Here is a 14,109-nt window from a genome sequence, read left to right as displayed (position 1 = left end):
CAGTACACTGTCACCATGGTGACACTGTACTACTTGTGGAGGGTGATGATTTTTTTTTTTTTTTTTTACACTGATTGCTTTTACACCCATATAGGATGTAAAAGCAATCATTTCTCTTTCTCTCTGTCTGCATTCCTGCAGTCATTGAGAATTACTGAGTGAGCTGTGAGTGGTCACAGCTTGTCACATGGTACAAGGCTGTTGTGAATAGCCTTGTACCATGTCACCTCTGTGATCATTCACAGATTTCACACATAGTAAGCAATGATGTCACAAGTGACATCTTGCTTACTACTTTGCATGTGATCACTGATTCGCCAATCAGTGATCACATGATCGGGACCTCGTACAGAGGTCCCGTCCGACGATCGGTGCTTCACTGTGTCCAGAGGACACAGCGGGCACCGGATCGCGGGCACCGGATCCCTGGGAGCGCGCACAGCTAGAAAAGGCGGGTGCCGTTTATGGACGGCAACCGGACCCTGGACTGCCACCGCCCTGCCGTTTATAAACAGCAGGCGGACGGCAAGAGGTTAAGAGCTTCAGAAGACGGGAGGTGGGGTTGGGTTTTAGGGTCATATGACCGCCATGATGAGCCCTGATGATGCATGCCACAGCGCAGAGTTCTGAAGAAACGCCATGGGTATGCCGCTCCTTCAGGGTGCATGCGTCGGTGAAGTTACCGGCTGGTGCTCACTAGAATAGCTCCCAAACGATGCACGTTCAGGAGATAGTCATTTAACCTTATTTATCCTTCATACCTGCATTGGTGTTAGCATATATATCTATAACTCTTGCAAAGTTAAAGATGTAGTATGTTTGAATCCAATAAATACAGCAGTTCACATTTAATGTATTTCCTAATTTTTAAAGGAACGTTAACAGAATTATTCTGAAGGCAGTTGTGGTCCAATATTGAACTAATTTCTGGAAGTAAACAGTTGTGGCTTACTGTTACCAATTTTAATGTATACCTTTTTTATGTAAAATTCCTCCATAACATCTGTATTGTAATTATGGGAAAAATGAAACCTTATTTTGTGATTCCTTTTTTTTTTTTTTAATGGTTCCCTAATTCTGTAATTGCCAGAAGTCATGTGCAGAAATTTTTGCTCCTGCACCTAAGCACTCCTCTAGTATATGATAGCTGAGTAGTTCTAGAAAGACAACTTCTTTCCCATAATTCTATGCAAGCTGTAAAGGAATATTCCACATAGTAAGCTTGGCTACCCATATCAAGCAGTCAGTTTAGCCTGGGGCAATTGAGCAATAACATTTCTTCGCCACTGAGAGATTAAAGTGGAAATAACCCTCCTATCCGTTGAGGACGGTGCCATCTTGGCCTCAGTGTAGATCTTCAGTTGCCATGGGTCAGCACATATGACCAACTATGGAACTAGCCATTTTAGGGCTTCAGAGATCAGTTTAGAGGTGATCTAAGCACACTGGCAACTGTAATATTTATCCCCCAGAGGCATGCCTTGAATGTAGCATACTCTTAGCTGAATCTAGAAAAAACCCCAGGAGGCTGCAGGTCAGCCACAAAGGACATAGCTCCAGATCTGGTCCCACAAAAGCTTCCAGATGTACTTTATCCTCTTTAGGGAGTACATAGTGCGTGGGCTGTCTGCTGACAATCCAGAGAAACGCAGGGTCCTTCAATGATGGTGTCTTCCTTGGCATCCAGGAGTTGAGGCACACCCAGGTGCATAAATGTCTCTGTCCAGAGAAGTGACAAACTGGTTGATGACAAGAAGGTATCCATGCAACATCTCTAAGGGAGACTGTGTAGTTGAGAGTTGTACTCCCTGCTTCATCTAGCACAGAGACCAGGTCTTGACAAATGGAGGACACCCAAATATTCCCTATAGTGAAGGTCTTTAAACCCCTAACCCAGTGGTCGGCAAGCCGCGGCTCGCGAGCCACATGCGGCTCTTTACATGCTTTAATGCGGCTCTTGTGGGCCGGGCGCCTGCTCCCCTCCCTCCTCTCGGGCGGCAGGGACTCTGCAGCGTGATCCAAAAAAAAAACAGCCAGGGCAGCGCGCTCAAATGCAATGATTGGCCAGTCTCGCTGCCACTCACATCCTGATAGCCAGTGATTGGCTGTCAGGATGTGTGTAGGCGGGGCAGCGTGACGAACGTGAGAGGAGCTAGGCTCCTCTCACAGTCCGCCCTGAAGACCGGAACGGCGCGGGAACACGGCGAGAGGAACGCGCGGAGCAAAGGTAAGTGAATTGACACGGGGGACTTGGCTTACTACTTGCTACTTACTTACTACTACTATATGAGGGATGAATTAATATGGGGGATGAATTACTATAGGGGGGATGAATTACTATAGGGGGGATGAATTACTATATGGGGGATGAATTACTATGGGGGATGAATTACTATAAAAACTTATTGAAACTAAAAACAGTGTACCATCCTATGTATTTTCAGTTTTAAAAATGTGGCTCTCAAAATAAATTTCAATCGTGGTTTTGGCGAGATTTGGCTCAGTTGAAAAAAAAAGGTTGCCCACCACTGCCCTAACCAAATCCAGGTCACTGTCCCAACTTACAATGGAATTCCCCCCCCCCCCCCCCACAAGGAAATAACTGTTACAGGGAACCAGACTAAAGTCCCAGGGAAGGAGACACCCCAACAAATGGATTCCCTTCATGGTGAGGGAATGGGGACCTACAGCCTAAGGAACTGATGAAACACACCAGGGACTTCTTGTCCTATAAGGACTGTGTGAACATGTTGCCCCAAGTCCATGCTCCTGGACACCAAGTTGGAGCCTGGAAAGAATCAAGAGCCAACAACACAAGGGAAATCTAAGACAAGAGAATGTTCCCTCAGTTCCTAAGGGAAAAGGAATGGGAATTCCCCTGACAGAAGGGAAAGGGTGCACTTATTCTAAGCACATACATTTCTTTAACAGGGAGTTGAGTTGAACAGCCTCACCTGTTGGTAGTCAGTAGCTAACCATACTAGTGGGCCTCCATGAGAGGAAGTTGGGTCCTTCTGAAGAGTTTTGAGTGCAGGTGTCCAGAAAACTGCCAAGATGACCCCCTTGATAAGGGTCAATTTACAGTGTTTGTTTTTCCTTTTTAGTCCGCGGAGGTGTGAAAAAAACTAAAAACCCAAAAGTGAACAGAAAACGTGCAAGTGCAAAACACAAACATAAAAAATTGCAGTTAGGGGTGTGCATTTTGTCCACCCCCTCGAAGGGGTAGGACCTCTACGCTGATCCCCTGGGGCGATCTGAAAGGGACAAAGGGTTTCCAACATGGTCCACCTAGCCAAAAGACCTGGTGGACCCCTCTCCTTGTGGCTAGCCAAGCCTACCACCAAGTACTAGGTCAGGCAGCTCTCCTGAAGAGAGACCCCCCAGGAACAGGGGAGGAAGGAACCTGATAGCCATGAATCCTTCCCCTAGACTTCAGGGCAGGCCCGAGGACCTACACCCTCCATCCAAGTGAGAAAAAAAAACACACACAAAAGTGAAAGGTGATGAAAAACAAATAAATACAGTTGTTCAAAATAATAGCAGTGTGTTGAAAAAAGTGAATAAAGCTCAAAATCCTTCTAATAGCTTTTATTTCCATACACACAAATGCATTGGAAACACTACACATTCTATTTCAAATCAAAACATGAAGAAAAATATATCAAATTTTTGTTGTTCCTCTAAAAAAATTTGAAGACAGTGAAACGTGGCATAAATGCATGTAAATGCAGTACCGCATTTAGCGCTTGGAAGTTTATTCATTTGATTGGCCAGAGTATTTTCCATTGACATAGATAAACGCCCAAGTGCTAAACGTGGCTAGCGTTTACACGCATTTTGGCTGCATTTAGCGTTTTTTGTCCAAAATGTTCCTCTCCAAAATGTTTTGTCCAAAATGTTCCTGAACTCGATTATTCTGCGTTCAGAAGAGGAACGTTTAACTGCCCCTAAACTCTAGTAAAAGCCTATGTGTACATGGATACATGAGCTTTTAATCAGTTGAATTCAGGAGCTTTGGCAAACAAAAAAAAAAAAAACGCCAAAAGCTCCTAAACTCACGTTTAGGAGCAGCAGTGTAAATGAGGCCTTAGAACACCTATTATGTTTTTATTGCAGTCTCTGTCCCCATTAGAGAGATTTGCCCTCTCTACTTGTCCTGTTTACCATTAGTCTCCCCAGTGGGACAAAGATGGCAAAAAAAAATATTAAAGAAATCTGACTGGGTTATGACCTTCCTTACTGTATCCAAAATTAAAAAAAAAAAGTTTTGACTATAGTTCTATTTTAATGATTGCATTCACAAAAGTTTTAATAGGATGGGGACAGGGGACATTGTTGAAAGGTCAACTAAAAGATATTAATTTGTTAACTTCTTCTGTCTCACAGGGAAGAAGAATTCTATCCTCATGCACAAGGTTCAGCATGACTTGAACTCAGGTGTCTTCAACAACCAGGAGAATGAAATAATACAAGAGATTGTCAAGTACGATCGGGAGATGGTGCAGCAAGCTGAGCTCCATCAACACCAACTAAGTGGTGGGATGTATGCGACTTGCAATCCTCCCTCTCCTCAACCCCAAGTAACATCTGCTATAGCAACTCTGCAGCAAGCTGTGGCCATGAGCTTTTGCCCCCCAATGGCCAGCCCATTAGTGGGTTCCCCACGTATTATGAGGCGACTCCAATATGCCCAAGGAGGGCCTGGAGCTTTTTCTATGTCCCCAGCTCTTTTCCAGCCATCCCTGCAGCTCTTGCAGCATCACCCACCCCCCCAGCAGGGCCCACGTCGGCCATCGACTGCTGTGCCTAGTCCCCCTAACCAATCACCACGAGTGTCTCAGAACTTTGCCTACCCGGCCAGGCATCGAGCAGGCTCACAACTTTCTCTTACCCAATCTGGGGGTTCTGCTTCCCCACAGCGGCTGTCTGTTCACAAGAGCACTCATTCTCTGCACTCTGGCACACTTACGCGTGAGTCTCGTCCCCTTTCCGCCTCACAGCCCTCACTGCCTCACGGGGCATCACAGCTCCGCAGTCCACCAGCTCCTCCTGCTACAACTGGCAGCTTAACGTCTCCGGTGGCCAAAGGAGGTTTGGGACCACAGGCTGGTTCAAGAGTACCTGCCCCTGCAAGACTTGCCCTCTCCCATCAGTTGTCCTCTTCTGGTACAGTTGGTGGTGTCTCGGACTCTGCAGTGGGAACATCATTAGGAGGCAGAAAGGATTCTGTTGTTAGTGCCCCAGATACTGATCCTGTCAGGGGACGGCTGTCTGCAAACTTGTGACTGATGGTGGGTGTGCACATGCCCTCACCCAAATGGGTAGGTAATGGATGGTGCACAGTTTCTATTAGAAGAGAAAATATAATGTGCCCTCCTAGTCATCCCCGTGCCACTTTATTAATAACTCTACTTGTTTTAAGATTAGTAACCCTAACTATGCTTGGGAGTGGAGGTATTAATATGTGGAAGTTACAGAAGAACTAGTAGTTAGATCAGTAAATGCCACTTCAGAAAGCACTCTGCCACATGACTCCTCCATTGTTTACAAGCGTAGGAAAAGGTGGCATTGTTCAATGCCAGAGGTCTACCTAGAGCTCTGGATTAAAATGAAGTGCAAATCTTGTGTGGGTCTAAAGCAGCCGGTCTGTTGTCAGCAAGAAAGAGACTGCTGGTGTTTACTACTGAGTTATTTAAATGATATGTACACATGTCAAAAACTCTTAGCTGGTAGATCCTCACTCTGAAATGACAAATTGAAAAAGCTACAAGATTGTTACTTATGCCCAACACATTAAGCCAATATCTTTAAGCAAACTGCAGGCAGTTTGTCCCAGCTGATAGTCCTCTCCAGGACTTCAACGACCCAGTGACGGTGTCACCTGTGGATGTCATGATAAGCACCTATATTTATATACACCATGCATACATTTAGTTTAGTTTGTAATTGTATTTTATTTAGGAGGTACATTTTTGTGTGATGTCACCATGTGTGCCCTTTTTCCTTCCAGTGAGCAAACCACCAACTGAATATAGCAATTAGGATAAGGCACTGCAAGTCCCAGTGAAAAAATATCTACCATTAATTGTACTGACAGCAGTTAACACTGCAGGTGGATGTTGTGAAAATAAGTGTATCCTTACAGCAATAATGCAGCCACTTTCAAGAGTTGAATGCCAATGATTAACTGTTCAAAGGTTTAAACGGTACAATAAATGTGGCTGCAACCATCGACACTTAATAAACAAAAAATAATCAAACTGCAAGAGACATTTTAGATAAACAGCCAAAAAGGCTCTGTTAGCCAATAATGTCAAGCATGTAATGCAATTGCAGCTGCTACAAATCACTCCTGGTTAAACTGTGGTGCCAAGTAGCCTTCCAGTTCTCCTGGGCACTCCAGTGGCCATGGATCTATTTGATCTCTCGCACCAAAGGACCTCTGTGTGTTTTATTTATGAACCATGTATTTTTTTTCCAGTATCTCACTGCTGTTGTCCATTCCATGGATTGTATTTTAGAAAGCCATATTGTGTATATCACAGCTGTATATTGATATATATATATACATATATATATAGGCCTGTATAATCTGTAAACTATACATCCTGTATAGCAGGAGTGGGGTTTGAGTGTTTATCCAGGGTAGATGCAGATTCTTAAAAGCCACAAGTCAGGAATTTTCACTAACAGCGATGGAGGAATGCTGCGGCAAAGCACATTTTGATTTTGGGTTAATTTCTTCTGCTGATTTATCTGTGGTGTGGCCTTAGGTAGGTCCATATATTCAGTGGCTAAGGACTGAATTGTTTCTACTAAACATTATAACTGGCCTTATTGTTCCAGCTAGCATATTGAATAGGCATGGTAGTGTGGATTATGAAACATGGTCATAAACGCCTAATCACCCTGCTGTTTCTATATGCTCTTTATGGAGCTGCACCACTGGTAAACTGTGCTTAGGGAATAAGCCCATAGAGCACTGGAGTGCTTCTTTGATGAAATGCCTAGAAAGGGGCAGTCCCATCTACATTAATTTCTCCTTCAGGAATTAAGCTTTATAGGCAATAAGTACCCATTCTGTTGTCCTCTGGATTGTGGCTTTAATAGTGATGGAATACAGCAATTACCATTGTGGCAGTTTGTGTCAACATTGGGAAAAAAGTACTACAACATTCCATTTTTGTCTCTAAATTATGCATTATTTTTCAAAGTATGTAATTCTTGTGAAAAAGCAAAGGAGAGTTATATGCTGTGGGTTTTCAATGGGACTGCCCCTTCAGGATAATAAATATGATACCGTTTTAACCAATCCATTTACCCCAGACCTAAGAAGACTAAAAGTTTCTATTCTTCAGAATAGATGTTGCCCCCTCTGCTCCGTCTGTGGCTGGCAGTGTCACTGATGAATGTATTTCGGAGACAAGGGGGGCCAGAGAGTGCAGGGTCTTGTGTCTCTGCAGAAGCTGCACTTTACTAAGCAAATGATTCCAGCTTCTTTGTGTGTGCAATAAACAGATACTTCTGAATTGTGTGTTGTTTTGACTGGTTAACCAGGTGATTATCTGTAGAGGGACATGGATGGGATATCTTTAGTGCTTCTGTAGTGTAAAGATCTCATCCCATTGAGCAGCCATGCTGCATTGTTAATGACTGCTGGCCAGATGAAGGTTACTCAGAGGACATGTTTGAGAAAAATTAATTCTGCAGAAGGAGATTCATGGATTACTAAACTGCACATGGTGAGGAAGAATATCTATCCCACAGTGTCCTATAACAGCTGCGTGAGACTCCATTCACTACCACAAATGAGTTAATTAAAACTGATATTATGAGATTTTCAACATTTGTTAGATCTTTTTTTTATATGGTGAAATGCAAAGCATTGGACCACTCTGCTTCATTTGCCACTTGTGCCCAGTCTGAGGCTTTGATGTAGGCAACTGGTGAAGGCTGTCTCATGCCTCTGCTATCAATAGTTACCGCAGTACGCCCTATGAGGGGAGCCACTGTCCATCAATTGGGGATGGGATGGTGTACAAAGCTTTGCGTAGGCATACCTACCCCTGTAATTGTAAGCGGAACATGCCAATGTGCTTTGTCTTGGCATCATACAAATACCATGCAGTGCACGCATTCATTGGGGACACATTGCTGCTGCTTGGGCAGCAAGAAGTGCCTGCGCAGTCTGAAACTAGAACTATCAGGTACAAAATAAAGGAAAGGCCAATGAAAAAAAAACCAAGATGGACATGTGAACATGTTCCAGGTAAGCTATTGTTTAATTCCATGTTATTTTGGCGGAAAATGATGATTTGGCTCCACTGTAAAATTGTCATTTTTGTGAAATTGTTCAACTCAAATCTTAGACAAACAGGTCACTATACACTTGAAGCACATATTTGAACTGTTTTTCCTGCCCAAGTATTTGTAATTCTGCTAAGACTGGCCATAAATTGTACCATTTTCTTGTTTAGGTTTGACGTCATATTATATGCTATTTGGTAAATCTAAAGGAAAATTGTACAGCACTTTCATTTGTATCCAATTACTCAAGCCTTTGTACTACGTAGTTGAAGGTAAATCTAAAGGAAATTGTACACACATTATACAATTTCTTCCAATTTTCTGTACAATGTATGTCCAGCCTAAGCCACATTTGTGATTTACAAACCCTCAGCACACTGCCCCAGCAGGAGGGAGACATCATGCAATGGTGTTATTTGGCTAATGAAACAGTACTAACATACTGATTATGTCATTCCTTTACTGTACCCTCCTGTGAGCACAATGAGAGGCAGAGAAAGCCCTGATTGGCTAAGATTGATTCAGATATTTCTACCATATATGTACTATAGTGGTTGCAGGTGTGGAAGTGAAGACATTTTGTGCATTGAAAGCAGAAATGATGTAACATTCTTTTGCTTCCGCTGTGTGTTGGGACACCTAGCTAACAGATAGACTTTTAACTGCACACAGAAGGTTTTTTTACCCTCATGCATAGAATTCAAGAAGGTAAAAAATACTGAGCCTTTAGAACCACTTAAAAGCTAGAAGTATGTAAAAGAATGATCGCTGCACAATAATATTGAACCCACTTGTGTAATCCAAATTCCTTATAAAATCAGTAAAACAATGTGAGTGCAGTAAATCATCTTTGTGCCCTTAAGCCTTTTGTGAATGGAATTAAAATGTGGATGTGCTAACTCCACCAAAATCGACCAAATCTGTGAATACATTTAATGCACTAAGGCCCACGCACACTAGCGTTTTTATAAGTTCAAAAAATGCTAGAAAAAGAAAAAGCTGGATGAAAAATCCTGATAACAGCATTTTTGTGCCCGCTTGTAGCATTTAGGCACATTAGCATTTTAACAGTACATGTAGGAGAGGGGGGGAAGCTGGAAAATAGCTGTTCAAATGCTCTTAACCACTACTAAATGCTCCAGAGTTTTTCTAAAAAGTTCATAGATGTGAAATGCACATTCCCCCTGAAGACGCAAGTGTGCGAGATGTCAGGGTAAAGTCAAGGCAGTGACGTTATCATAAACAAAGAACATCTCCTGCGCTCTAGGACTCAGAATAGGGGTTGAAGGATGGAAGGGAACCTCGACAAAGTTTGAGAAATTGTGACCAATGCATGGAAGGTTGTGCAGTTCTAGAACAAAGCTGGGGAAGCCCGACCGATACTGTAAAGTGAAACAAAAAGAGTGCACCAACCTTGCGCATTACCTCAGTAAAACTGATTTTATTGAATAAAGAATAATACTCACAAACGAAGTATAACAAGCATTAAAGGTCCTCAAAGAAACTTGGGAGAGTAGAACCAGTGTGAGTCACATCACGAGTGTAGACTTATAAATGGGGTATGTAGCGCTAGATAACAGATGACAGGCACGGGGACTGTTACAATATGAAGTAACCATACAGTAGTTCATATAATGATTCATATATAACGGTCAGAAGCAAAACGAAGATGATCCAATGCTACTCCAGATCACATTAGGTGAGATAAGAGAAAATAGTGAGATTGTGCGCTTACCACAAGTGCACATAATATGCGCATTGTATGCAATTCAACAGCAACCGGGCATCATGGTCTGGTCAATAGCCTGGGCACCCTCTGGTCATGTCCGAACATCTGGGTCACAGGTACAACGCTATCCAGGTCCTCTCTGGCTTTCAAATCCAAAAACGCCACCTTGCATAAGCTCATTAAAAAACGAGCCGGGAGGCAAGAAAGCGCTAATAGTGAAGTACGTTTATTAAAAACACAAGATGTAAGCAGAACAACCAGAACTTACATCGACAAACTACACATCCAGGCCCAAATGTATAGGCTCCCTGGTGGTTAGTGGTACACAACATGCACTGCATACAGACCCAGGTCCAGTAGATGAAACCCTGGTGGCTAGTGGTACCATGAGTATACAGTCATACATATAATGGATGATAATAGAGATATACTCATCCAGGTATAGTGAGGCAATTCCCTGGTGGCTAGTGGGTCCTCAATAGCAAAGGCGTCAATAGGGTGGATCCCCTAACATGTTTCGAGCTAAAGCTCGTTTTCAAAGGGCTTATGCAAGGTGGCGTTTTTGGATTTGAAAGCCAGAGAGGACCTGGATAGCGTTGTACCTGTGACCCAGATGTTCGGACATGACCAGAGGGTGCCCAGGCTATTGACCAGACCATGATGCCCGGTTGCTGTTGAATTGCATACAATGCGCATATTATGTGCACTTGTGGTAAGCGCACAATCTCACTATTTTCTCTTATCTCACCTAATGTGATCTGGAGTAGCATTGGATCATCTTCGTTTTGCTTCTGACCGTTATATATGAATCATTATATGAACTACTGTATGGTTACTTCATATTGTAACAGTCCCCGTGCCTGTCATCTGTTATCTAGCGCTACATACCCCATTTATAAGTCTTTATTCCAAGGTTTTGAGGTTTAGCCTGTATGTTAGCTGCTCACCTGATCTGTTTGCGCTCACTTACCTACCCTTTATACATCACCAGTGTAGACTCTCAAAGGGAGGCCGACGTGTTTCGAAAGGGGTCCCTTCTTCATCAGAGCTCTGATGAAGAAGGGACCCCCTTCGAAACGAGTCAAAGATCTTGGGATAGTAGAACTAGTGTGAGTCGCTTTCACAAGGACAAGGCCATCACAAGGGTAGACTCTCAAAAGTGAGGCTGACGCATTTCGAAGGGGGTCCCCCCTTCATCAGAGCTCTGATGAAGAAGGGACCCCTTTCGAAACACGTCAACCTCCCTTTGAGAGTCTAGACTGGTAATGTGACTCGCACTGGTTCTACTCTCCCAAGTTCCTGTGAGGACCTTTTAATGCTTGTTATACTTCGTTTGTGAGTATTATTCTTTATTCAATAAAATCAGTTTTACTGTGATAATGCACAAGGTTGGTGTGCTCTTTTTGTTTCACATCATGCATGGCTGCAGTCAGGAGCGGCGTGCACCATTTGAGCTCTATTTATATTCCTTCACATGTAAGTATGCAATCTGTAGTCTAATACATTTTACGGATTCATGCACTATGGAAATCTTTTGCTTCATGTGCTAATGTAGTTACAGCTTGCTGTGTGGACACCTTGGCTGATAGCGGAGTGAGTGTTTTGGATGTCTGAATTCCTGTGGCATAATTTATCTTTATCAGAGGCCACTGTCAGTAAATTGGCATTGCCATAGGGACAAAAAATAAGTGGGTTTGGGCTTTGTTAGTGGGGCCAAACCATATGATAAGCGACCTGTTTGCTCACTGGTGCTGTGAAGGTCCATCAAAGTAGCTGCTAAGAAGTGTGGGTGATCAGCACTGATCTTTGGATAAACTTTTTGAGTTTGACAACTTTTATGGTAATTGAAGTGGAAGTGGCAGGGAAGGAGTTGCATTAAATTGGCCGTCTGTTGTATCTATTTTGCACAATATATGGGATAGAGTTGTCTTTGTTATATACACAGGGGTTTTTTTTTGTGTGTGAAGTAGCTGTGAACAGGTTGGATGAGACTTGCTTCACTCACAAATGTGTATATGGAGCGGGTAAAATGAGTATTGAACACGTCACCATTTTTCTAGGTAAATATATTTTACCACATGTCGGTAACAACCCATGCAAATCAATACATACAAAGAAACCAAAACAAATATGTTCAGAAATTAAGTTATGTGTAAAAAAATGGAATGACACAGGGAAAAAGTATTGGACACACTAACTGAAATGTATTTAATGCTTTGTACAAATTCCTTTGTAATGACAGCTTCAAGATGCTTCCTGTATGGAGAAACTAGTCGCATGCATTGCTCAGGTGTGATTTTGGCTCATTTTTCCACACAAATCTTGATGGCTGTGGGCCTCTTCTATGAACTCTGATCTTTAGTTTTTTCTACAGATTTTCTATTGGTTTCAAGTCAGGTGATTGGCTGGGCCATCCTAGCAGATTTATTTTCATTCTTTGAAACCAATTGAGAGTTTCCTTGGCTTTGTTTGGGATCATTGTCTTGCTGAAAAGTCCACCCTCATTTCATCTACATCATCCTGGTAGATGGCAGCAGATTTTTATAAAGAATGTCTTGGTACATTTTTCCATTTATCCTTCCTTCAATAAGCAGTTGGTCAGTACTGTATGTTGAAAAACAGCCCCACAGCATGATGCTCCCATCTCCACTGTTATGGTGTTCTTGGGGTCATGTGCAGTGCCATTTGACCTCCAAACATGGTGTGTATTATGGCATCCAAGGAGTTCAGTTTTGGTCTCATCTGACCAGATTATATTCTCCCAGTATTTCACAGGCTTGTCTAAATGTTGTGCAGCAAACTTTAAACGAGCTTCAACATGCTTTTTCTTCAGCAGTGAAGTCTTGCATGGTGAGCGTGCGTACAGGCCATGGCAGTTGAGTGCATTACTTATTGTTTTCTTTGAAACTGCTGATTCCAGGTTTTTCTGATGCTCTCTGGAAGTGCTCCCTGGCTCTTGGGAAATTCTTCTAATAATTTTTTACACTCCGTCATAAATCTAGCGAGGAGTGCCTGGTAGTAGCCAGTTTATGGTGAAATGATGTTCATTTGACTTCTGGATTATGGCCCCAACAGTGCTCATTGGAACAATCAGTTTAGAAATCTTGCTGTAGCCAATGCCATCAGTATGTTTTGCTCTTTGCTTTTACCCATCATGAGATGTTTCTTGTGTGACACCTTGGGAATGAGAAGTCTTTTTATAGGCCATCAGTTAAGACTGTACCAGCTGATTTTAATTTGCACTGACAAAGTGCAGGGTTGCTTTCTAATTACTGATAGATTTCAGCTGGAGTCTTGGCTTTCCATGCCTTTTTTGCACCTCTCTTTCTTCATGTGTTCAGTACTTTTTCCCTGTGTCATTCCATTTTATTACACATAACTTAAATTTCTGAACTTAATTGTTTTGGTTTCTTTCTATGTATGGATTGCAGGGGTTGCTAATGGCCTGTGGTGAAAATCCCATGGCAATAGTACCTTTAGAAGTATATTTACTGAGAAAAATGGTGACACATTCAATACTTGTTTCACCCACTGTAGTATTTGATATGATTTAGTGACTTGAATTTAATCACATATTTGGTCAACCATTGGTGGAGTTAGCACATCTACATAGTGTTTGTATTCAGGTACATTGTGGATTGCGGCTTTCTCATTTATTTTGGTTCAACACACATTTTTCACTAAGCGTAGGGGTTTATGCATAATGCAGATATCTATTTCTGGTAAATACTGCACAGCAATGAAACTACCCTATGTAGTTTTTTTTTCTCCTTCATGCTTACCACCTTGCACTGATTTAAGGTGTCACTCACATGACTGTAAAAACAAAAACCTGATCATTAAGGCAAGGAACAAAAGTTATTAGATCTGTTTTTAAATGTGTAAAAGTTGTCATGTTCTTTTTTTTTCCCCCCCAATGGTATGCATGTATACAAGTCTTTAGATGCAGATTTTTGGTTACAGATCTGAATGCAGTGCATGTTTACACATCGGTGTGAGAATTCAGATCTGTAAATAAAAAAATGGTTGTGACTTTTTGTACAGCAATGTGAATAAGGTCTAAAGTGTCATGT

General features: G+C 42.3%; 2 protein-coding genes across 3 annotated transcripts in view; one reads left to right on the top strand and one right to left on the bottom strand.

Annotated features, from left to right (window-relative positions):
- The window catches only part of HCN2 (hyperpolarization activated cyclic nucleotide gated potassium and sodium channel 2), a 160,478-nt gene extending 152,949 nt beyond the window's left edge, over positions 1-7,529 (top strand). Inside the window, exon 8 of the mRNA XM_089657458.1 lies at positions 4,387-7,529. Coding sequence (XP_089513584.1) covers positions 4,387-5,285 — 899 coding nt within the window. The 3' untranslated portion in view covers positions 5,286-7,529. The remainder of the gene's footprint in view (positions 1-4,386) is intronic.
- The window catches only part of POLRMT (RNA polymerase mitochondrial), a 162,412-nt gene that overhangs the window by 14,841 nt on the left and 133,462 nt on the right, over positions 1-14,109 (bottom strand). The window lies entirely within an intron of this gene.

This window comes from Staurois parvus, unplaced genomic scaffold (assembly GCF_062004578.1).
Source record: "Staurois parvus isolate SC_StPar_1 unplaced genomic scaffold, SC_StPar_1.0 ptg001003l, whole genome shotgun sequence".
In the NCBI taxonomy this organism is placed as follows: Eukaryota; Metazoa; Chordata; class Amphibia; order Anura; family Ranidae; genus Staurois; species Staurois parvus.
Note: the sequence above shows the minus strand (reverse complement) of the source record. Positions and strands in the feature narration are given on the sequence as shown.